The sequence below is a fragment of the Pelecanus crispus genome, chromosome 8 (assembly GCF_030463565.1).
Source record: "Pelecanus crispus isolate bPelCri1 chromosome 8, bPelCri1.pri, whole genome shotgun sequence".
In the NCBI taxonomy this organism is placed as follows: domain Eukaryota; kingdom Metazoa; phylum Chordata; class Aves; order Pelecaniformes; family Pelecanidae; genus Pelecanus; species Pelecanus crispus.
The window spans coordinates 25,875,472-25,900,223 of NC_134650.1; the positions used below are offsets into that span (position 1 = coordinate 25,875,472).

The 24,752-nt window shown below is 44.7% G+C and overlaps 1 protein-coding gene across 7 annotated transcripts in view; it reads left to right on the top strand.

Annotated features, from left to right (window-relative positions):
* The first annotated feature begins 7,042 nt into the window (after positions 1 to 7,042).
* CTCF (CCCTC-binding factor) overlaps positions 7,043 to 24,752 on the top strand; it is a 37,885-nt gene continuing 20,175 nt past the window's right edge. The window contains exons 1-4 of one of the 7 annotated variants that reach the window (XM_075715066.1): positions 11,439 to 11,478; positions 12,974 to 13,092; positions 15,581 to 15,693; positions 19,452 to 19,546. In XM_075715066.1, the coding sequence (XP_075571181.1) occupies positions 19,493 to 19,546 (54 nt within the window). In that variant the 5' untranslated portion in view covers positions 11,439 to 11,478; positions 12,974 to 13,092; positions 15,581 to 15,693; positions 19,452 to 19,492. Of the gene's footprint in view, positions 7,068 to 11,328; positions 11,479 to 12,973; positions 13,093 to 15,580; positions 15,694 to 19,451; positions 19,572 to 19,706; positions 19,727 to 24,752 lie in introns of those variants that run through there. The other 6 variants (XM_075715070.1, XM_075715067.1, XM_075715069.1 and 3 more) reach the window with 6 other exon arrangements.

Sequence of the window (24,752 nt, forward strand, 5' to 3'; positions counted from 1 at the left end):
TTTTGCAGAAAAACAAAAGCAAAAAATTCTTTTCTATAATGTCTCTATAAATATATATATAATGTAATTACAGAGAACAACTAATTTTGATTTTAAACCAGAAATAAAACCAAACCTTTAATGAGTGACGGTGTCACTGTGTGGGTGTTTCTTTGGCTCCACTGCCCAGGGGCAGGGTGAGCTAGGGGTCAGCGTAGCAGGCTGGAGGGTGGCAGGGGGGGGTCTCACGGGGCATAACTGTGATTTCTGTCATTGCCTGGGTGCAGCCCTGCCCCTCAGCCACCAGCAAGCTCCAGCGTGAGCCAGCATGTGGGGCTGCTGGGTGCCTTTCGTGGCCAGGTGTGCAGGGGAGCAGTACCTGTGGGCACAGGGTACAGAAGTCTTGGCCCTCCTGGCTTGGCACAGCCGGGGCAGAGAGGATTACACTGTCATGTGTGGCATTGCCTGGTCCCACAGCATGCCTCATTGTCCTGCTTTCCAGGGATGCTATCACTGCAGGGATTTAAATGCCGTTTCCAATGTTGTCTTTATAAATGTATGGGGGAATGTTTCTGGACTGAGGGTCAAAGCTGGGCTCAGCTAGGTGTTTATCAGGTGCTTGGAAAGCTGAGGATCAACACTGCCCCCATGGTGGCCTTTAGTTTCACGGAAGGGAGAGCTGGTCTCTCCTTTTCAGCAGTGGAAGGAGCTTCCACCTTCACTGAGCTTTGCAAGAGTTGCTGAGATGTTGCCAAACTTTGGCTGCTGGGTATGCGAAGCATCACCCAAGGTGGGATGAGGTGGCCATGCTTGAGGCTACACGATGTGGGTGCCCAGCCCAGGGACCCACTGAAACCAGGGCTGCCCAGGGAACAGCGACAGCAGGGAACACTGTTCCCTGGGCAGCCCTGGTTTCTACGTTCTTCTGTACCTGTGGTGGGAACACACCATGGTGCCCAACCCCAAGCAGGGGTCCAGAGAGCCAGGGATGGAGCTCGCCCAGCTGAACTGTTTTTTTGAACCCATCCCCATAGAGATTTGGCGCCTCTTGGTGTGGGTCTCATCACTGAGCCATGACTGATCGGACTCAGAGGATAGCTGAGGTGGGAAGGGACCTCTGGAAATGCTCATCCATTCACCACTGCTCAAAGCAGGGTCAGCTAGAGCTCAGGACCGCATCTGGTTGGGTTTTTAATACCTCCAAGGATGGAGATGCCAGAACTTCTCTGGCCAACCTGTGCCAGTGCTTGACCATCCTCACAGAAAAAGCTTTTCTGAAGTTTAACTCGAATCCCTGTACTTCAGTTTCAGTTTGGCGCTTGGTCTTTCACAGGGCACCACTGAGGAGCATCTCCCTCTGTCTTCTTTAGCCCCCACCAGGTATTAATAGACACAGATAAGAACCACCCCCCAGCCTTCATTTTCCATGTTAAACAGTCTCAGCTCTCTCAGCCTCTTCTTATATGACTGCTGCTCCAATCCCTTTATCATCTTAGTGGCCCTTATGGTCCTGGAAAAGGAGTAGGTTAGAGCAGCAAAGTCAGGGACCCCCATGGCACTGTCCTGCGGCGCTGCCAGCCACCTGTGCCAGCGCAGGCGCGATCGCATCAGCACTGCCAGTGCTGGCAGAGCTGGGGATTTATGGCCCCCAGGCAGAGCAGGGTCCATCCATCAGTGCTTCCTGGGGTTTCTAAGCGACTCCCAGCAGGTTACAGACTCCATGTCCTTTTTCCTCACTGGTGCAAAGCTTTTTGGGCTGGCTCAGGTAGAATGCCACACATGGCCAGACACGCAGGGCACAGCCTGCATGCGGCTCCATGCTAACGCTGCATAGCATGTTGCAGTGTGTGGGGTGTCCCAGATGGGACACCACCTTAGCGTAACCGCTTTTGGATGCAGTTTTATCTGCAGGAATTGCGGGAAGGGGGCAACCAGGGGACACTTCGCAGCATCACTGCTAGTTTAGCCTTCCTCCACCTGCTTTGGGGGCTGGACAAGCCCCAGGAGGGAAGCAGTGTTTCTCCCAAAGCACTGCATCATACTGTCAGCTGTAGGCAGCGAGATGTGGGTCCCAGCTGGCACATACAACTGTGGACAAGAGCACCCAAGAGGTGGAAAGTGGCCCAGCCATCTTATACATTTGGTCTGGTTTCTTTTCCCCCCTGAATAACTGCTGGAAATAAAAACAGCCCAGTGTTGCAGTGGCCAGAGCCACGAATTCAATTCACTCACCTACGTGGGTGTCCTCCTTGCCCTGCCGAAACCTAGCCCCATCCCTGCAGCACAATACCACCTTCCAAGATAAGCTATGCCTTGGCTGTAGACAGATTGGAGCAGGAAAGCAGCCTTCTGTGAGGGCAGGCAGGGAGCTGCAGGTCAGGACAAAATGACTCTGCTCTTGGAATTGCAAGGAATAATCTCTTTATTTATGTGGCTTTAAGAACATCTGGGAAAAAAGAAACCAGCCAGATTAATTTCGGAGTATGTTGCCCAGTTCCTTGCTCTGAATGGGTCTATGCCAGCATCACCAAAGACCTCTGCCCCACGGACACTGCCAGGTCACCTGGAATTGCAGGATTGCCCTTTTAACTGGAATAAACTTAAAAAAAAAAAAAAAAGTCTTGTTTTTTGGACAGCACTCACTAAAACATTCACTGCAGTTTGCATCCTGCTTGGGGTTTTTTTTTTTTTTTTTAAGGGCTGGGGAGGAGTAGGACAACTATCACAAGAGCCAGCTATTTGAAAGGAGGCAGGGGACTCAACTTTTCCCTCCAGGACTTAACATCTCCTCCAGCCCTTGCGCAGGAAGCACACCGCTTCATGGGGTGAACTCCCTTGGGAGCCACTCTCACAGCACATGGGGACAGACACAGCACCACAGAGTGTGTTTCATGGCAGCGTGTTTGCTATTTCAAAGGAGACAGTGTGCCAGCACCACATTTGTCAGCCAAATCTGTGTCAGTGCTTAAAACATCACCCTCTCGTATGGACGTGCTTGTGCTTAGCAGCACCGATGACTGTTGCAGCTACTTGCTTTTCTTGTAGAAGCTGCAGCCCATGGGAGGGTGTCTGTGTCACGGTTACATTACCCATGTGCTCTGGCTTTGGAAAGATGTTCCTTTTCCCCATTTACTGCTGCTTTCCTTTTAATTAAAGGGGTTCATGTGGGTTCTGGAGCACTTTGTGGTATCGCTTTTTACCTGCTGGTCTCAGGGTAGCATCCCGAGGAGCCCCTGAAGATTATCAGTACAAAATAACTGATCAGTGAACGTACCCTCCTCTTGGATAGCATCAGGGCTTGTGCAGCTGCCCGGGTTGTGACACCAAGAGCACCCACCAACCAGAATGACCCCAAGCAGATGCTGCCACTTTGGAGTGCCACAAGCTCCCATCAGCCCTCATGTAAGAAATTACTTAAATCTTGATGCCAAGTCATTTTTAGGGGGTTGTAGTTTGGGAATCTCCAGTTTGAGCAGCCTCAAAGTTGGACCTCTTACCTTATCCCAGGCTTGTATGAAATCATGTTTCCAAGGCATTCCCTAGGGCACTTAGAAATGATTTGAACAGCTAAGTAGTCTGCATTGAACCACAGCAGAGCAACAACCGCCTCATGATCATTGACAAGTTCCTCGCAGGGCTGTCAGGCACATACGTATGAGCTTGTTCTCCAAGGACCACTCCTAGGGTAACAGCTGGGGCCTCATTTCATACAGAGACGAAAGAATGCTCCAGGCAGTCTCCAAAACTTAATTTAATGCTGGCTCTCAAACTCAACTACTGTCTTCCTTAGAGCTGAGTGAGGAGAGGGGTGGTGACTCTTGAGTGCTTGTACAGCGTGAGGGTGATGGAAGCACAGAGCTAGGAAGAGCAGGGAACAAGGGCAGTGAGCTCCCCCAGGACGTCAGCAAAGGCGGTCAGGAACTCCTCAGCTGCAGTTCTTGCCATTCTGCTCATGGACAAGGCATCTCTGGGAAAGGCCTCGCTCAGGCAACTTTTCTAGAAGGAGCATCTGCCTCTGGGTGTCTAATTTGGACAGGCTTGGAGGCTGATTTTCAGGAGCACCCACAATTAGGACTGAAGCTGGGGGCTTGAATCCTCTGCAAATCAGCTCAAAAGCGCCTCCAAGTGAGAAACCCAAAATCAATAGGTCAGACCCCCAGCACACGCGGGTAGATGGTCTGACACTTCTGGCAAAAGTCCAGGAATAGGTGTTTGCCAGAACAACTACTGTTTCCTAAGCAGCAACATTCCTACTACAAAAGACAAGGACCATTTGTCATAGCATGGCTACAAACAAAAGGCAGAGGGATCATTAGCACTCATTTACTCCTGGCCCTGGGTAAGTATTTAAAGCAGCATAAGAAGCACATTTACATATAGCCAGTGCTCCTCTCCGTTTTGATTCATGCCTGAATTAAGTTTTGAGCTTAAAGCAGGATTCATGGCTACACACAAAGGATACGTCATTCTCCCAAAAATTACAGCATGAAAATTGATGGGTTGACAGCTTAGAATAAGTGTACATTATTTTTAAAAAATTCACATTAGAGAATCTCATTTCCCCAGAAATGTTCTTAGCAGATTCTTCATGCCATACTGACTTAATTTGCTTTTACACCAACCCACCTAGTGGATGAAGGGAAGGCAACGGATGTAGGGTTTTTTGGATTTTAGCAAAGCTTTTGATAGCCCAACAGGAGTTGGACTCAAAGATCCTCGTGGGCTCCTTCCAACTCAGGATATTCTGTTTCTATGATTCAAATTTCTCATGCTATGAAGACCCCGGAGGTCATGGTTGTAAGCTACACCCTGTCACCTCTCATAATCAACGGTCACGTTTTGCCATTGCTTTTGTAACTAATTTTTTTCTCCCTCAGCCAAACAGAGCTACATCCTCGTGACTCAACACAGCTCGTCCCCTCTGGCCGCTCAGTAAGCTACAGTTCCCCCGCTGTAATGAATTAATGGACTCGGCCTGGTGTCATAATTCTCAGAAGGGAACTTGGTCTCAGTTGTCAACAGCTCTGAATGGAGTATCGGTGCTCCGCCACAGCACTGCCACAGGTGCTCTGCTGCTTTGCAACGACTGGGAGAGCTTAGGCAGGAGAAACCCATAAAGCAGGGTCAGGACCTGATCTTCTCACTCACCACCACCTCTCAGCCAAATTCCCTGCTCACAGAGCAGCAGCCTGGCAGACCCTTCTCCTCTCCACCACACAGCTCAACAAGACATAAGCATTATTCGGACTAAGATTTAAAGGCACAGTTTACATGTTTATGTATGCTAGGTTTGCCTGATGGTTTTGTCACTTGCTAAACAGGTTGAGGTAAAGCCTGGGCTGCTGAACAGCTTTACTCTTCCCTGCAGTGACATCTCAAGAGGCAAAAATTTGGGGCAAGATTTTAAATACCAGTTTGAACTGTAACAGCCTTATAACTCCTTAGTCCTACTAGCATGGGTTTGCATTGAGGTTTCTTTATATTTTGTCTTCTTTCTGAATTCCTGGCCTTACTGTCCTCCAGGGGTTGATAGGTGAATAAAAGGAGCAAAAATGCAGTGTCCTTCCAATGCATCTTATTTTTGAACTATTAATATTTTAACCCATTACTCTAGCTCCATTTCACATGTTTTTATGGTAAGAAAATACATAGAGGATGCAGCATGATCTCATAGAATTCTCCCCTCCTCTCAGCTTGCCTGTCAATCAGCCACGGGTCTGCAATAATGCTACTGGAGATGAGAAAGTATGTTAAACCCAGAAGATTCAGCAACACAGGAAACTGCGGAAAATGAAAGACACGTGAGCCCCCATGCTTCCTCATATAAATTCACACATCTCACTATGGATATCGTGGCTGTTTCCAGCTTTTGGGGGTGGAGTGGGAAAGCTGTGGACAGAAAACGCTGTGGCATCTAACTTCTGATGGGCAGGCCGCAACCTCGTTACTTCTCTAGAAGCTCCCTACTAAGCACCTGGCACCACATTCACCATTCCTGCAGTGCTGAAGCTGAACAGTTTGTCCCACTCACTTACAAGCTGGGCAAGCCCAAGGTCCCTTAAAACCACCAGGCAAACACCATCTAATTCCAGTAACTTATTAGTATTCATAAAATTGCCTTACAACTTTCCTAGTGATTAATTCATGACAGTACTAACTCCTCTTCCAGCTTAAGAAAAGCTTTGGTCTTTCAAGCAGCGAACCCCTCCTCAGCACAGAGGAAGGCACAAATTGCAGCATGGATTTTCACAGTGACCTTATCCTCCTCACAAGCTCCTTCTCCTGGAGCAGAGGCACAGCCTGCTGCTCTGCTGGGCCTGAAAGCTTGGCTTCGGTGAAGGGGGGAGTTTTAGCTTACGCAAAGATTAGGAGATGCGTGCAGAGCCATGGGCTTGCTTGTGTTTGAGGGTGCCTGGGGCTCGGGGTGCCAACGACAGGGCAACGGGGAGGCAGAGCGGCAGCAGCCCCACGGGGCCCCCAACGCACCCGCCGCCTCTGCCCGGACGTCTGCCAGGCGCTGCCGCCTGCCGCCCCGGGAAGCCCAGCGGCAGAGCCCGGGCAGGCTCCCCCGAAGGGCGGCGGGGCGGGGGGGGCAGGGGGGTGAAGCGGGGGCGGAGCGGGCGCGGCGCAGCCTCCTTCCCCCCGCCGCCGCCGCCGCCGCCAGCCCGCCCTCGACAGCGCGTGACGCACCGACGCACGCACAGGCGCGCGCCGGCTGACGCCGCGGCCCGGCGTTTGAAGTTGGCGCGCGATTCGCGCCCCCGCCCCTCCCTCCCCGCCCGCCGCTCCCAGCCTGCCCCGCGCGGCCGCTTCCCCGCGCGCCGTCCCTCCCTCCTCCCCCCCCTCCCACCCCTCCCCGCTCCGGCCGGCGGCCGCGGCAGCCGCGCTGGCGCAGGCGCACTCCGCCCGCCCGCCGCCATTTTGTGTCCGAAGCGACTGTGGAGCGATTAAACCGCGAGCTGGTGCTGGGCGCTAGCGGCGGCCGCGGCGGGGCGTGCGGGGCGCGGCAGCTCCGCGGGGCCCGTGGGCGGCGCGGGGCGGCGGCGGGGCCCGGCGGCCGGAGCGAGCTCGGCGGGGTGCGGGCGCAGGTAAGCGGTGGCGGGGGGTTTGCAGTCGCTTTCTCCGGCCTCTAGGTGTCACGATGGGGCTCCGGTTCGGCTGGGGCCCCGCAGCGGCCGCCGCCGGGGAAGCAGGGGGCTTTGTCTCCCTCTATCGTCCCCAGCGCGGCCGGCGCCTGCCTGCCACCGCCGCCATTCCCCACAGCGCGGCGCTGGGCTGCGGGCCCGCCTGGGCCTCCCTTCCCGCCGTCCCCGCCCGGCCAGGCCGCCGCCGAGCCGCCGGCCCCGACTCCATTTTCTTTCCTTTGTCTCCTCCGCCGCGCCACCGGGGCTGATTACCGCCCCCTCGCCGCCACGCGAGCCGCCGGCACCCCCCCCCCCCCTTCCCTTCCCCTCCCGTCCCTTCCTCCTCCCCTCCCCCGCCTTCCCCGCCCCGCGGAGCCGGGCCGGGCCCGCTCCCCACCCGCCCCGCCGCCGCTTCCCCCCCCCCCCCCCCCCCGGCCCTCCCGCCTTCTAAGCGCGAACCTCTGCGGGGCTCGGCCCGGTGCCCTCCGCCCGCTGCCCGTGGCCTCCCTCGGTGTCCGGCCGGCTCCTGACAGCAGGGCGGTGGCGGCGGCGGCGGCTGCGTGTCCCGCTCCTGCCGGCCGCCGCCTCGCTGCGCTGGCGTGTGCTGCGGAGTGAGAGGCGCTGCGAGGCGCAGAGCGGGACTCGAGCTCCCTCTGCAAGGCAGGCTGAGCAGCGCCATGCAGCACCGGGACGCGGGCACGGCTGGGGGGCGCCCGCTCTCGCCGCGCTGCCCGGCCACCAACGCCCCCCCCCCCCCCCCCCCCCAGCTCCCCGCCGCCGCCGCTCCCGAAGAGCGGGTGCCCCACCGCCGCCTCCCCTCCCCCCCCCCCCCCCACCCGCCGCGCCCGGGGCCGGGAGCCCCGCGGGGCTTTAGGCCGTCGCGGCGTGATCGAGAGCAGGCGGGAGCAGGGGCACACCTGGGCTACCACCGACCCGGCCACAAGTTGTGTCACTTGCTTCGACTTGGCCCGTGCTGCCGGCCTCCCGAGGCACGCTGCAGGGCGGCCACCCCTCCGCAGCCGGGCTCTTAGGGATGGAGCTCGAAAGCCCATCACAATCCACGGTTTTATTCCCTCTCTTGCACGGGTTTGTTCTGCGGGAGGGGAGGAGAAGCAGAAAACCCCATTCTTTTTGTGATGCAGAAGAGGAAATCACATATGCTTTGTGTCCAAACAGTTTGCGTTTTGTTCACTACATCAACTTTAAATTTCTTTAGTAAATTTATTTATACGGTATCAGATTTGGCCTTGCCTTAGCTTTGTGAAATGCTTTTGATACCGGGGTTTTGTCGTGTTGTATGCATCCTTTTCTGTTTGGTGTAATCCTCAGGACTTGCCTGCTGGTGAGAACGAGCTTGCTTTCCTGTTTGTGACTTCCTATTTTTTTACACAGTCTTTACCCCCCTTAAATAAATGCATGGCTGTTCTTCACCTCCTGCCGGTTATTGAATCCTGTAATAAACTCCAGAGGTGTTATTAGAAGCATCTGAAATGCTGTTTGCCACTTCCAGTATATGTGGGGTTTTTTCAGTGGAGGAAGCGTGTAAATATTTTCTCAAGTTCTACAGTTTATTCTGCTTGCGCAGAGCCTGTTGAATTTGCAGGAGTCTGTTGGGTATAAAATAGCTCCATGTTGCATTCAAGCTGTTGTTCGTTCTTAAGCCGTATCTAACGTTTTCCTTTAGTACAGAAGAGATCATTGGAACTGAAGGAAAGAGCAATTTGAGCATAAGGGAAAAGCAAGGCTTTCTTCTTTTTAGGTTGAAAGATTTTTTTTTTTTTTTTACTTCCATTTTGCTTTTCTTCTGGATGTCTAGGGCTGGCTCAATTTTAATGTCCTCTGTACTTATAGTATGCATGAGAAGGGTTATTAGGATGCACTGAATGGCTTCATTATACTCTTGAAACTTTGTGGGATATTTTTGAGGAATAACATATGAGCAAAAGGTACAAAATTTGAGTTCCTATAGCATCAAGTGGCCCTACAACTGAAATAATACAGCAAGTCTTGTCCAATTCGGACAGAGCTTGGGGAGCTGTCACTACAGTGTTAAGTTTGCTGGCAACTTGTGCCCACAGCATTATTGCAGGAAAGAACTATTTCAAGAACTGCTTTTCGTATTAGCAGGCTGTATCTTGAATATGAACTGTAAGCTAATCTGTGTGTATCGTTACCAGCTTTTATGGCTGCAGGTTGATACCTGCCTGATGCAGTACATTGCTGTTGTCTTGAAAATGCCAGAAGCTGATCTGTGTTATTCTTGTGTTTATTCAGCATTTACCTGAAAAAAATCTAATTATGTGATTATAACTTGCTTAGCAATTTCTGTATAGAGCCTACTCCGGAACTTAATTTCTTCTCTTCCCCTTAGTACATCATGTCCAAGAACTCCTGCTTTTCTAATGAAGAGTTTTGGAGGTCAGATGTTGAGCACTAGTAGACTTACCTGCGCTCTGAGAAGAGCCAGCCTATTCCTATTCCTTGCCCTTATCCCTGATACTTTGGCAGATTCTTCATCACTTGCAACAGCAAGCAGTGTTGAGCTCTGACCTCTGGATAGCTCTTCCTGCTCTGTCTGAACATTTTTTTGTATGTTAGCTATTTCAGATATATTATATATATTGATTATATTTGCATAAAAACTCCCTGATTCACCCATCCTGGCAATTCTTGCTTTTCTTACCTCCTCTTTACCTGAGAGGGAGTGCTTGAGGGAGTGATAGAGCATTAGGATCACAAATATTGCTTCTTCCTGTGCTTGTATGTGCTCTAGAAATATGTGTGGTAAGGAACAACCACCGCTGCTACCTGCACACACGAAGGCACACACTGACTGAACTGCTAGTCTTCAGCTTCCACAGTAGAGTTGAAAGAAACCAAAGTTTTGACTCGGTGGTCGTTTTGTTTGTGTTAACTTACTGAACTGTACTGATTTGTTTGCTTAACTTGAAACCTCTGTTCATCCATTTGGCTATAGTTCATATTCTCAGTTCAGTCTTTTGTTGTACTAAACCTTGAAATTTCAATACAGTATCAAGCTCTACTGCTCTGTAATGCTACGTGGTCTTAGAGATGCACACAGATCCAGGATGTTTCCTTTTTTTGTTCAAAAGTTATATTTACTGGTCATAAAAATGGTTCAGAACATGGCTTTTGTTTTTTCCCATTTTTTGCTTAGAAACTTAGAAAGAATCTTTGTCCTGTTCTGACTGTGACTGAAGATGTTGCCTTTTTTGTACTGAAAGATAGTTGAATTTCATTTAAAACACCCTGTTCTGCTGTTCCTCCCACTTCTCTCCAATAATCCATCATTCTTCAGTAATTAAATGAGATATGCTTATTCTAGACAGATATTTAATAAGAAAAATAAATAGCTGCTCACCTGAGTGATCTCAGTATTTTCTGATTAACAAAAATAACTTTGAAAAGAAGAGTAGAATAAACATGTGGTGGGTAAGGAGTTTTGTGTTTCAGGTTGTATTAACATTCAGGTAACTGTACACTGAACAACACAATTTTGGTGTCTAATATATATTAAAGCTAAAGTGAAGTTTCCCTCATTTAGCATTATAAAAACTTCGAAACTACCAAGTCTTAATGTCTTTCCAGTATGGTTCTTAACAGGTGAAAATACAGAAATAGTACAGAGACAGCTCTCAAGAACAGTGCATTACTTAGGGGAGATCTGTGATAGAATGGATTCCTGAAGAATTATTCTTTAACTATCCTTACAGATGAAGCTGTGAGTCATAGACGTTTACAGTTGTATTTCTTATGTAAAGGTTTGTTTTTAGAGACCTTTCAGTTCCAGCCCTCCCACTCTTTACTGTCGGCTACCTGAGGACTTCAGTGTGCTCTATGGAGTTGATACTAAGAGACGAGGCCAGGTATGTTTAAAAGCACAAGAAGTACAGTGATCAGTTAGGATGTGCTGACCAGGTAACAGGGGAGGGCTACTGTACTGGTAGCAGTGAAGCAAGCTATGCTACAGTGCATTTTCTTTACACCCTGTAGTTCAGGTACTAGCCCAAATACATACTGTTTTGTCAGTCAGCTATCAGCATTGTCTTATTTCTCTGCCATAGAAACAAACCCATGACGTTTCTAAAGCTTCATGGGTTTTACTGAAAAGCATTGCTCAAATGTAAAGGCTGAGTAAGGAGACTGTGAACTAACTTCAGCTTATACTGAAAATCTTATTTTACCTCTCTTCTTTTTTCCCCAGAATCTAAAAATTTCTGTTGACATCATTGAACTTGCCAAATTCTAACAAAACAGAAGCCAAATCACAGATTGTTTGGAGCGTGAAATACACCTTTGTCTTTATTAATATGCGTCATGATTAGAAGCTTGTATGTCTCTCAAACATCAGCAGGTAAAGTAGCTATCTGTAAAGTAGAGGAGAAAGTAGCTTGGTCTGACTATATAAAGAATATTACTTGCCTTAATTGGGATGTCAAAGTAATTCTTATTCTCTCTTTCAGGTATTTAGAATTAGATTGCTGTTCTGAAAGCTTCTGAAATTCCTCTGTTTTGTGGTTGGTTTGGTTTTTTTTTTAAAAAAAAAATCCAAACAAAAAAAACAAACACAAGACAAAACATAAAACAAAAAACCAGCCCCAAAGCACCTTGGGAGGTGAGAGAGATGTTTGCCTTGGCCAGTGTATTTTTTCCCCACTCTTAACACTGGAATATTCCTAGCTGTAGTAATGGAAGGAATATTGTATAGTTGATGCGGTTTGGAACACTAGGGAAATTCCAGGAAGTCAAAAGTGCTGATGTTTTCGTATTAAAAAGAGATGGAGTGGATGAACATGGCAGCTAGTAATGTAGTGCTCTGCAGAGACACCTGAGTTACCTTGAGTATATGACTAGCACTGCATGATGTTAATACATACATAGTTTACATTATTACCAGCTCTCCTGTTTGTTCTTGGTACAGAATTTAGTTAACAAGAGAAAAGGATGTCATTAATCCTAGTTAATAAGGCTTTAAGGAAACTAGAGATTGTTAAATTTATTATTTGACTTTGTTAAAGATATCTCTTGATGTTGAGGATCTTACAGAATATAAAAATGAGTACTGAATGCCATTCAGTTCAGGAAAGTCAGGGGGTATACAAGACTGAATAGTTTCCATGGATGTTCAGCAAAAAAATGGTAATTGCTTGTCCCAATTTGTTTTCATTACTGATTTTGTTGGTGCAAAATGTCTGTTGATTTAAAACTTTTGTGTGATAAAATTGTGGTTCATGGAAAGGCAAATAGCAGTAAGGCAGCCATCATGATTGTCAGATGAAGTAGATCCATTCAGATGTGTGTGCGAAGGCTGCTGTATGTAAAGCTATACACCTGGGAACAAGGCAATTCAGCTGAATTTAAATCAAGGCACATGGTATCCTAGAAAGCAGTGGCTGAACTGCATTTTGGAGTCATAGTAGGTAAACAGCTTAAACATGAGTTTCCAAGGTGATGCTGTGACAAAGAAGCTAATGTAGCTCTCGGATGCATTAATGGAGTAAGTAGAGATATGTTCTTGCCTGTGTGGGGTGGATTGGAGGCTTTACCAAGATACTGTGTATGGTTCTGGCATCAGCGCTTAAAAACCAACCAAACAAAAAAATTACTGGCTGGAAGGGGGATTAATCTCCAATTTGATGGAGAGCTAAGGAGTAATGCCATGCAGTGAAGTGTTAAGAGTTTACTGTGTAGCTTCTCAACAAAACTGAGAGGTGACTTGGTTAGAGTCCTCGGGTATCTCCCTGGCAAGATAATACTGGATATTAGTGAGCTTTTTTTAATCTTGCTGACAAATGCAACAAGAATTTGTAGCCAGATAAGTTCAAATTAAAAGACTAAGTTTTTCACAGTGAAGGTGATTAACCATTGGATTATGATATGAAGAGCAGTCGTGTATTTCTTAATTTCTTAACATCTTTGGATCAAGATTGTGGAAAAAACTCTGAAAATTGCTTCAGCCAGCTGCAAGGTACTGAACTTCTTTTGTTTCATGTACATTTAGAGAACTGTAATTCATAAGAGGTCAGACTCGGTGATCAAATGAGAGGTGATTATGCTAAAGAAAAAAGATGGGGAGCAGCTCCTCTTTCACCAGCTTCCCTCTTTCTGAACAGAGATAGGTTTAGGACTTTTCCTTAGAAATCTAGAACATGATCAGGCCAATAAAGTCTTCCAAACAGGAGAAAGTAAGCAGGTATTGATATATATTGGAAGCAGGTCAAAATAACGTCCCATATATTTAGTCCAGACTTGTGACTGTAAAAAGTCTTTATCTGTGGCTATAGTATTAGTGAGCTGTTGGTAGGATAAATGTTACTTCTTTGCTGCCAGGGCTCACTGCTGGCTTATGTTCAGCTTGCTGTCTACCAAGTAGCCCTAGAACCTTGTCAGCAGCGTTGCTGTCCAGTCAGTCCCAAGACTGTATCACTAAAGGGGTTCTTCCTTCCTGGTTCATAGCATGGGAAATGCTCAGGAGGGTGAAGCAAGGGTGATTTTTATTGAATCCACTTCAGAAAATATAGCTTAGTAAAAATATTATTTATTTTATGTTATACAAAATTGTTTATTGAATCGTATTTTATATATGGTATTTATATGTATTGTGTGAAATTATTTTATAATGCAGTGATCCTCATTTTAAAGTGGATGTTGAGTAAAATACTGAATTAATCAAGAATGAAACTAGGGTGAGTAAAGCTGTGGAAGGAGGAAACAGCACTTAATAGTTCTGAGCTATGATAATGCATTGTGTGTGGCGACTTGACGTGTTTGACACTTTCTGAGCTCTCCAGAATGTTACAGTGAGTAGCCTGATGGTGGACTAAGCATCTCTAGGTGGAGATTGCTGAAAGCCAGAAGTACTTTTCATGTATTACATATGTTAAAGGTGAGAAGGGGGAAATGTAAGCTTGAGAACTGTCTCAGCTGCAGGGTTAACTTGCATATAATCCATGTGCTCCTCTGGATGGTTATTTCAGCAGAAGCACCTGATGCTTGACTTTGGCAAGGGTTCTCCTAGCTGTGTGTAAGAAGGCAAATAGGGTAGCTCTGCTGCTACCACTTGTGTTCTTTGCAGAAATTCAGTCTGTGTCCAGTCTGATTGCTGTTCTGTAGTGTGGTTCCTAGCACTTGCACAAGGCCAGCTTTTTAGGTAGATGAAGCGAGTTTTCTGGTGAGCCTGTACCTTGTAGGAGGAAGAAATGGGGGAAATGCACCACAACTGATGGAAAAGCTGTTTTGCTAAGAGACTGTGGAGACACTGTAGGTTCCGAAAGGGATCAGCAGGTCCAAAGGGTACGATCCCTAATCCTATGGCTGGGTGTTGGGATGAGGGTGGTAAACCATGGATGTGAGTGATTGCTCTCCCTACACAGCGTTTCCTCCTTGAGCTTTTGAAGACAGACTGCTTGACTAAATGGGCGCTGATCTGTCCTTACAGGGCACTTTCTTTTTTTAATGTTAGTGTTGGAGAAAGGAATTTTTTTCTTTTTCACAACCAATTGATAAAAACTATATAAGCGAATCTACAGCTATGTTGGGAATAACACCAACATATGTAGGGAAGTAGAAGTCATGGCTTCCCTGGAAAATTAAGTTGGCTTGCATCGGGGACTGTGGTGACCCCATTTTCTTCCATTTGTGTGCTGGAAATTGCTTTGCCAGGTAATGAGTTGGTCAGTTGAATTTGCTTCCTGTGTGTGTCCATCTGTTCTGGCTGCCCCCCCGAAAAAGGTGGGGGGCAACTGGATATAAGTAGATGTGGAAAAACTGCAGCTCTGAGTTTGATTTAAGCCTTTGTGGAACCATGCCTCAAAATATTTTGGGGTAAGTAGAGGCTTTCTGAAAAGGTAGTTGAGACCACAAGTACTAATGGCAGCATTTGGATATTTGTAAATGTTTTTTACTCTTTTGAAATAGAGCAGTAACTTTGCTGTATGTTTAAAATTGTTGTCAAGGGAATTGAATTATCCCATTGTTTAATGTTGAAAGAGACATCATTGCTCTGGACTAGCTCCTGGAAGAGCTTTTCACTGCTGTGGAACCAGTAGTGATTCTGGGGCAATTACTTCACCTTCTTGTGTAGTTTCTCTGTCTCCTTGTATTCGATTTGCAAAGCTGTTTCCTTGAAGCCACCTCTAACATCCAGAGATTTAAAATTAAAGCAGGAAATGCTGCTGAATTAAAAATGTCCCTGTTTTGGGTTGTACGTACTTGACATAAGTGTAACAATATTACATTTTAAAACAGTAGCTTTCTTCTACGAGTTAAACTGTTTGCAGTGGAGGTGCAGTATAAACTTTAGTCTTGCTTTCCGGGTATGTACTGCAAGAGAACCCTTTAGAGGCACTTCAGTTTTCAGATTACAGGTTGGAAAAATAAAATTTTTGAAGGCTAGTAGTTTGAGTCGAAGCTTATCAGATTATTAAAACTTTTTTTCTTTTCTTTTCTTTTTGGAGGATGGAAGAAGTTAGTGTTATCCAGCATTCCTGCTGAGTATATAACTTACTGCCATTTCTGATCTTTGAAGAGAGATTTGTCGCTTCCTGTGGCAATACTGAATACTCAAAAGGTACTCATTGATTACTTGATCCTTGCCTACATTCCATATTAATGCACTCCTCTCCTTCCTGCTCAGGAATGACCACTGTTGCCTCCTACCTACTCCAAGCTACTAGAGCATTATATGAGCCCAGAGTAGTTTATACTTGGCTCCTGTAGCGTGTGGAAATAGTTTTGTCCTGTTGAAGCAGCTGCATCCTCTCCCTGTTCTACCAGTGTTTTGACCTACATGAAGAAGAATTTGGCAGCTTCCATGACAGTATAATGGAGCAGGCTAACAAATATTCAGATGTCTGACTTGCCTGACATGACATCTGTAATGTTTTTTGAGACATCTGCTTTGAGTGGCTTGTGCAAACAAATCCTTAGGGATGTTTTCTCCAGCTCCACCAGGTTCAAAGAAGGGAGGTAGCATTGAATGTTTGTCCTGCTCTGTTATCAGTCAGGCTCTCCCTGGTTAGAAGTACTTGATCCAGTGCAGTTGTTTACCATTGTTCTTGTCCCAGAACTGCCTTTTCAAACAGGCTGGTAGCCAGGGAGCCTTTTCAGCCACCTTCTGGCACTCAAGATATAACCTCTTGCTAAGATTCTGGAGAAAAGAGCATACAGTAGTCCTTGTTTCTTCAAAGACAGTTTTTTATGAGTTTGGATTTACTCATTGTGATCCTGCATTTTCTCCTGCAAATTTTAAAAAAAAAATATTAAAAAATGAGGTCCTTTGTCAGTGCTGCTTCCACCTTTTCTATCTGAAGTTCATATAGGAGCCTCGTCTGATGTTGGTCTTTCTACAGCTGTTCTCTGACTTCATATCTCATGTGGATTTGTGTCTCTTAAACAATGATACACTAAGCCTGTGGTCTTCTAATGCTGCTCTCTTAAATTAAATATTAGGCAGCTTTGCATATTCACTGCTCTTAAAGTGCAGGTCACTAGTAGATTGCTGAGAATGACTGAATGTCTGCCATTAGCTGAAGAACTGGTTAGTGTTTGAGATCTTGCAAAAGTATTCCAGGTCCTCTAGAACTTGTGTGGAAGCGAATGCTGAGACCAATAAATCTCTCTGTCCTAAGAGCATCATAGTTAAAACTGCATAGATGGAAAAAAAAAAAACCCCTCACTGGTTTTGTGTTTGAAGTTTTAAGTATATCCTTCATTTTATGTAGTGCCAGAGAATGGTAAAATAATTTGGGAAGGAACTTCTTGTGGTGCCCTGGTTCAACCCCTGGCTCAATGCAGGGCCAGCTTTGAAGTTAGATGAGGTTGTTTAGGGTTGTATTTAGCAAATATTTTCAATAGCTGAAAGATTAGAGTTTCCATGACATCTCTGAGCAACCTGCTCCAATGTTTGACCACTCTCATTGTTGCAGCTTGCCTGTTGGCATCTTGTCCTTTCACTGTGTACCTCTGAGAGTGTGGCTTCATCTTCTCTTTGCTGTCCTGTTAGGTAGTTGAAGGTAGCAGGAAGATCTTCCCTTAGCCGCCTCACAGCTAACTGTGTCAGTCTGTTCTTGTAGGTCTTGTACTCCAGCCACCTCATAATTTTGGCAGCCTTCTAATGGGCTCTTTCCGGTGTATGTCAGTGTACTAAGCTCAAAAATGGTAGAGCACTTCAATTTGCAGCTTATCCCTGTTCTCCTTCAAGTTTATAAAACCTTACCCATATGTCAAAGATCTGATTGGAATGTAAATTCATGCAAGGTATTTTATGCCCGAAAATATGCTGGTTACTGTAACAGAAGTAGGCTATCTTTCTGGTAAAGGAGGGTAGGAGTGGCTTTTCTTCCCTCTGGGACATTACCATGGAGTGGATCAGAACAAGCATGCCTTGCATTTTTGAAGTATGTATGTTTGTAGTGCTGGGAAGGTTTGTTCCTTGGGTTGTACGTTAGTCGGCTAATGATCCTTGAGCAGTGTCTGAGGTGCTTACTTCAAAACATCTCTATAAAAAACTCCAGAAAGCCATTTCCTCAAGCAGAGTCAATACTTTGTGAAGAGAGAAGAGTGGTGGTGGTGCTTTGCGTTAATCCACCATCAGTTGGAATCTGCATATATCCCTGTATCTGATTTTGAACTACTGTAAACTATTTTGAATTTGTTGTCTGTAGTGTGGTAAAGAACTACAATTACTATTGTTTTGTTTCTCTTTTCCCCTACCAAGAGGTTGGGTAAAACCTTTATTCAAAACAGATCTATTAAGTCATTTGCCAAGTAGAAGATTAGGTTTTGAAAATTGGATGAAAACTATTTCTTGATTCAAAATTTCAGGAAAACCAAAGTTAGGATAAAAAATAGCAGCAGATAAAGGATGTTTCCATTCAATTAAATGTGCTCTATTGAAGACTCCTGCTGTGTTTTGTCCAGTGACAAAACTTCTGAGATGATAGCTTCCTATGGAAGGTGTTTGCTTTGCATCAAGTGTCTTCTGAATGGAGAAGTCCTTCACTCTTAAGGTTTTTCTGTGTTAATTTAGAAGTTTTTAAGTTTTAGGAAATAGCAGTCTTCTCCAGGGTCACAAGTCAGCTACTAACAGTAACTATTTTATATGACTACCGCTGTGTGCAAGCTCTCATCAACACAGAACCTGGCAAGGATGCAGCTTGTGTCAGCAGTCTTAATGTGCCCTTAGCAGTGGAGCACACCCCACATATCCTCTTGAGCATCCCCTTTTCTGGTCAGTGAATGTATATAGCATATGTGATTTTTACGGAGTAAGTGTTAAATAAAAAGAGATCAATTCCAAATGCTTTTTTTAAAAGCTTACTATCACTGACCATCCACAGCTCCAACAAACTTCTTATCAGCACTGCTCTCTGAAGCTGATAAACAATTAAAAATAGAGTTGCCAAGGAGAAAATGCAGCCAGAACCCGGACTTGAGTGCCTTGTACTAAACAAATGACAGAAGAACTCGGGGGGAAGTACTTAAATTGAAAGGGCATAGAACTAGTGTGAAATTCAACACTGCTTGGCCTGCATCACTGCATGCAGCAAGAATATGTGCCTTGCTTGAGAATTACTCCTGTGGAGCTGCTTACTGTTCCCAGAGTTTTTAGCATGTATGGACACTGAGGACTGGAAAGGAGTACAGATGAGAAATAATGTGCTGTCTTGTAAATATTTTAGTACTGTAAATGTGAATATTTTAAGCCCTTAATTGATTAGGGTAACAAAGCTAGCTTCGCAATTCTTAAACAAGCTGAGGCTGTTCTACATCACAGTAACAAGGTTGGAAGTCTGTTAGAAATTATTTTTTTACGTTATTGATAGTGTTACTTGCTGAATTGACAGTATGTAACAGGTTATACTTGCTCTAATGTACACCCCTTTAACAATAAAAACTGCTTTTCTGTTGTGATTTGGTATTCCACAGCACAGGAGGAAAAGGGCATCTGAAATAGGCATAACCAGCTCTAAAATGTCGTATTGCACTCTTAATTTGACATGTGGCACATACAGTTGTAGGTTGTAAGAACTGTAAATGCGAAAGAGTTGGAGAAGAGGTAGAGAGATCAGTTTGTAAAATAAGTTCATTCTTCCTGGTAAACAGTATTAAAGCTGATTTGAAATACTATTTTGGTTTTGTTTAAGGCTTTTTGATAAGTGAAGGGGTCCTCAAGCAGTTACCAATGCTATTCTTTTTAGAAGTGTGGGACTACATATTTTCTGTTAAACAAGGATTAAACATTCAAATAGTGCTTCCCCCTTGCCCCTTCTCTTTCCCTTCTCTTTTATGCAGTTTCACTAGTACAACTCATCTGTTCTGTTCCAGACTGTGTTCTGACATCAAGAGCTGCATGAAGAATAGCCAGCATGAAGAGAACAAATCAGTCCAGGCAGAAGTGCAGAAGCATCAAGAACATAAATGTAAATTAAGGGGTTTTAAAGTGTGGTATGTGTTCCATGCCAAGGCAGTAGTTTCCTGAACATTTAAAGCTTACACTGTGCTGGAAGAAACCCTCTTGCCGTGCTTCTCTTTTGGCTGGCGTGAGTGTTTGGGCACACCAGAGACCTGGTCTGGATGGCAATAAGTATCTTTTTGGCTGGGTGAGTTCTGGCCTGGATTAGTTTCCTGACCAGTTAGCTTCAGTCTTAGAAATGCTTGTGCTAACACAAGGAATAGTTGGGATCATAGGGGTGGGAATGAGTGGACAGTTTAAAGGCAGGGATGGCTTCTCTGACAGAGTTAGTGTGTTTGAAAATGAGGCCTTACTCCTGGTGGAAAGGTTTTGGTTTTTTTTTTTCCCTCCAAGGTCAAGTGCCTTTGTGGGAATTTTCTTTTTTGCTTCATCTGCTTTGAAGGTGGATTGTAAAGGCACTTCTAGGGCTTGGTGTATAAGAATATTTGAAACACAAGTCCAAATGAATTAGATGTGTTTTAAAAAGGATTAAATGGCTTAAAACTTCAGCGTGAGGATCACTGTCTAGGGTTCACCTGGGTTTAATTCTATCTACATTTATTCCAACATTTATTAGTTCAGATGAACTTTTCTGCAATCTGTGATTCAAAAGCAAGGATGACTTCATTTGGGCTCCAGGAGTTTGTCTGGTCCACCACCCTTCTGCCATAAGTGTTTTCAAAACTCTCCTGGAATTTCCTGTCTCTGCTGCAACAGCAGCAAACTACACCTCTGTATTTGACAGCCTGACATTAAGCTAACTAGCACTGACTTTAGTTTTCTTCACGTACAGCAGGGTGTAATTTGGGAGGTGACTAATAGTTACTGCATGAGCAGCTGTTGTCCATGGGGTAGGACCTATGTTACCATCCCAGGGATGAGCACTTCCTGCTCCTCTGATTTGAAGCCTGAATTCCCTTGTCCAGGCAGAGTATCACTACTTAATGAGTACTCGTGCAAAGATAAAAGCAATAGCTGTTCCCCAAAAGTTTGTTCTTAGATACCTGTTCATCTAGATGAAACCTTAGAGGAAAACAAAATCCAGATACTCGTAGCTTATTATGAAGTCTCCAGAATGCCATGAAACTTGTTGCACTGGTCTCTTTTCAGGGGTGGTAGTGTCTGGTGTGGCCATTTTGCTATCATGCAAGACTGCATCAGATGGCCAAAGAACCCTGCTCTGGTCTGACTGATTTTGAAGAAACACCTTTTTTTGCTGTAAGCAGTTTGCTAATAGCCTAAATGAAAGCCTAAATTAATGTGCGAGGGGAAAAAAGGACCACAAATATTTGTTGATAAAACTACTAACCTTTTCTAGTATCTACCTGCAATATTAGAGTTTACTTTTTGTGGCAGTAGATTTTACAGGCTGTTTTAACCTGGAATAGTTTTCCGTTGTTTTCAGTTTATTACATTCAAGTACTCCAGTGGTTTTTGTGAGCTCCTTCATCACTTTTATATTATGAAGAACTGTAAAAGGGAGGGAATGATTAGTTTTATGATCCAGCATCAGCTGAAAATGAACTCCTTTGTGACTGCTACTTTTAAAGTGTAAATCTTTCTGTATTTTACACCTGAAAAAATGGCATGTTTGTCCTGAAACAAACTGTCAGGTTAGCAAAATAAAATACCTTTTTTAATATATTAAAAAGGGAAAGATTTTAAAAAAGATTGATATGGAAATGTTTAATTCACATTTTCCCACTTTCACTAGAAAATTCTGTGTGTGACTAGAGAACTAGTGTCATCTGGTGAGACTGCACTAGCAGTTATTGGAAGAAATAGGGAAAATTTAAAAGAATGTTAGATAGGAACGAGAAATTAAGGAAGAATGGAACAAGGTTTAGGAACAAGAATATTTACTAAAATTGTCCTTACTACCTTCTCAATAGAACTTAATTCTCCAAATCTAAAGGAAAATTAAGGAAACAGTCATACTTCCAGAAATAAAGTTGAAATGCTTCTAGCAGACTGCTTTCTTCATTAAGGCTTACCATGTCAAGTTAAAGTTAGTTATAGCCCACGTGATGTGAGTATGTGTGGGATTTGTTGTCAGTAACTGCAGTGATTTATTCACAATGCAGTTTTCAAGCAGTTGACATTATTGTATTATGCTTTCGTACCCATTGCAGGCTGCAGCTTAGTATGGCAGAATTAGCAGTATTAGTTTGGGAAGAGCCATGATTCTGGGGCCTTTTGCCACTGTCAGGTGCGAGGATTAAGAGGGAGCTTATTCTGCAAACAGCTGAGGAGTGATATGGAATTGGGTTTCCTTCTGTCTTGCTGGGGGACCCTGTGTATATACTGTTTTCATGTCTTGCACATGTCTTCCTGAGTTCTTGATCCAAAATAACAGGTTGACTTCATCCTGAGTAATTGCAGAAAACCACAGGTGTGTGCTACTCGCTGACTGAAAAATAAGGGTCAGTGCTGAATGAAGGTTCTCATCACTTTGAATTACTTCTTGAGACATGATGAATGTTTGAAAGAGCTCTGCTAAGATCCCTGGGCAAGAGCAGCAACTAGGAGGGTTACTTTTTTGTAGGTTACAGTAGGAGAGGAAAACAAGAAAAGGGGGGGGGGGGGGGGGGAAGGCTGGAGGTAGTTATAGAAATGTCACAGGATGTGTCTTGATTCTAATTCTACACCAAGCTAGCTGTAGGTAATGAATGTGCTGTAGCCAGGGAGATGGCTTGGCTGTGCTCTTGGGAGTTCATAAGGGTAAAAGGTAAAGATTACTTTTGATAACATCTGGCCCAAAGTGTGCTACCTTCACATAAGTGTAAGTAAAAGGTAACTTTGGTTCGCAATTAACAACTGATTGAATGAGAGATTGTGTGGGGGGTTAGTAACAGTTAAATGCTATTTAAACAGGAAGGCGCCCACAAACTGGCTGTGACCCAGAGGGTTGCAAGATGCTTGAGAGAAAGCAGTTTCCCTGGAGTGTGTACTTGGTGGATGGCAGCATGGCACAAAGTGGAAGGACACTGCTCAGTAGCCACCTAGCTTCTGGGATATAAGGTTCTTGGTGCTGTGGTTTGCTTAGAACTTTAAGCTGGCACTGCGGCTTAAGGTGGCCCCGGCACTTCTTAACCTGCTCCCTTACCTATGTCTGCCCAAGCATTTGTGTGGGGAATCAGATCAGGAACTGAACGTGTTCTAACATAATTAACTGTTTTTCTCTGCATTAGTTTTCAGCTGGAATTAGTTCTTGATCGAGTTCATTCTGGTGCGTGAATTATTCTGTCACTGCAAAGGAGGGGAAAAGGTTGAGAGCAGCTCTTTCAGCAGTAGCGCTGTGTTTTCCTGTCTTACAGGGATTATGAAACTATTATGCAAGTTAAAAATCTGGTCTCCTGTCTGGTTAATGGGGAGAAAGGTGGGTTCTTCTAGATGGTAATTTAGTGTAGGGATCCCCTTAAAAGCTTTGAATCGCTCTCTGGAAGAATGTACTCTTCTCCCTGCCCTATTTAGGGAGGCCAGGCTTCTAGCACAGACACCTCTGTTAGGTAACTGCCAGCAGGACACCCAACACTATCAAAGCTGTCTGTCTGTGTCCGATCCCTCAGCAGTGTCAGTACTTAAGGAAGCCATCCTTCTACAACTATGTTTGCAATTGCACCTGTCATTCCTGTAGCTTTTTTTACATACTTCTTGGGGCCTCTTGACATTGACAAGCCCCTTTTTGTACACAGAGAAAGCACAAGCATTTATTAACGCACGATGAAGTTCTGTTGCTGTTCTGTTCTAGGTTTTTTGGTTTTCCTTACTCTCTCCAAGATGCCTAGAGTATTTCTGAAAGTAATTGCTTACTAGTGAATTACTGCTTTTTTTTAACTCTAAAGCTGTAATAGATATTTGTGAAGTAGTACATTTGATTTTTTTTTTTTTCAGTGCCAGTGTTGTAAGTGGCAAATGAGAAAACAGATGGAGATGGGTGTAGCAGTCATAATCAGTGGATATGGAATTTAATGCAGTAGGCAAACAAACTCTTTATGTTTTCAGCATGAGAAAACTACTTAATAAAAGAAACTTATCCCAGCTCTGTAGTTTCTGCTGCTGGTAGTAAATATTTCATGTTTTGCATGTGATAGCACCATGAAAATAGCCTCTCCCAAGCTATTCACGGGATGCTACCTGTTCCTTAAAGTTTGTGAGCTTTGTCAAGTAGTTTTACATTCCTAGGCTTATCTTTAAAAGAAAAAAGAGGATAAAGTTGGTTCTCTCTTTCGCCTGTTCCTAAGAATTCAACACAAGATTCTTAAGCTTTTGTACAACTTTTATTTATAATTGGATGCTTAAGTAACTCCACCCCTATTAATTTTCTATATTTCTGTAGGCAGTTAGCAACAGAAATGGGCAAGAGTCTACTATGAAATTTCAGTGTCTCTATATAATTTGAGTTCTGGATAACCCGTGGGTTTTTGGCTTTATGCACAGCTAGCCTGTTTGGATCCAGCTGAGCTTCTTGAGCATAGTACCATGGCTGGACTCTTCCTAGAACCACTTTGAGTTCACAAGCTTTACAGCTGTGTTTGTGAAGTGCTGAGACCAAGCTAGCAAACTTTTCTTGGGGATGTGTGGCCCTATGCAGAGTTCTTCAAGCATCTTCCTACCACTTTCCAAATTGTGTCAGGATTTTTTGATTCTAGTGCCACACTGTGTGGAGAACAAGAATTGGCATACTTTTAACCCGAGAGAGGGGAGCTTTGAGAAGAGATTGCACATACACCTAGTTCATATTTGGGATTTGTCACCCATCTAGGGGTGCCACTGATATGCCTACGAGATTGGGGGCAGTTGTAGTGAATAGTGAATAAGAGCAGCAGTAAGAAAGGCTATACTTAATGTTTTGTGTTTTATATATGTCTGTTTGCTTTAGAAAATGTTAAATTTGTGCCATGTTTGTCTCTTAATCAGGGAAGCCCTGCTAGAGGAAAAGCAAAGGCTGGCTACCTGTTAAACTGCCTCATCTTTGACTATGCTTAGTTGGGAGGCTTTTCAGAAGAAAGATAGGGCTATTTCACAATGGGGAAGGAGAATGACCAAGCACTCCTGCAGTTACTTTGCATCTGCTAATGTCCTTAAATACTTATAGACATACATATTGACTGCAAGCAAGAAAAAAAAAAAAAAAAGAAAAGAAAAAATGCCCATTTGTCCATAAACCCTGT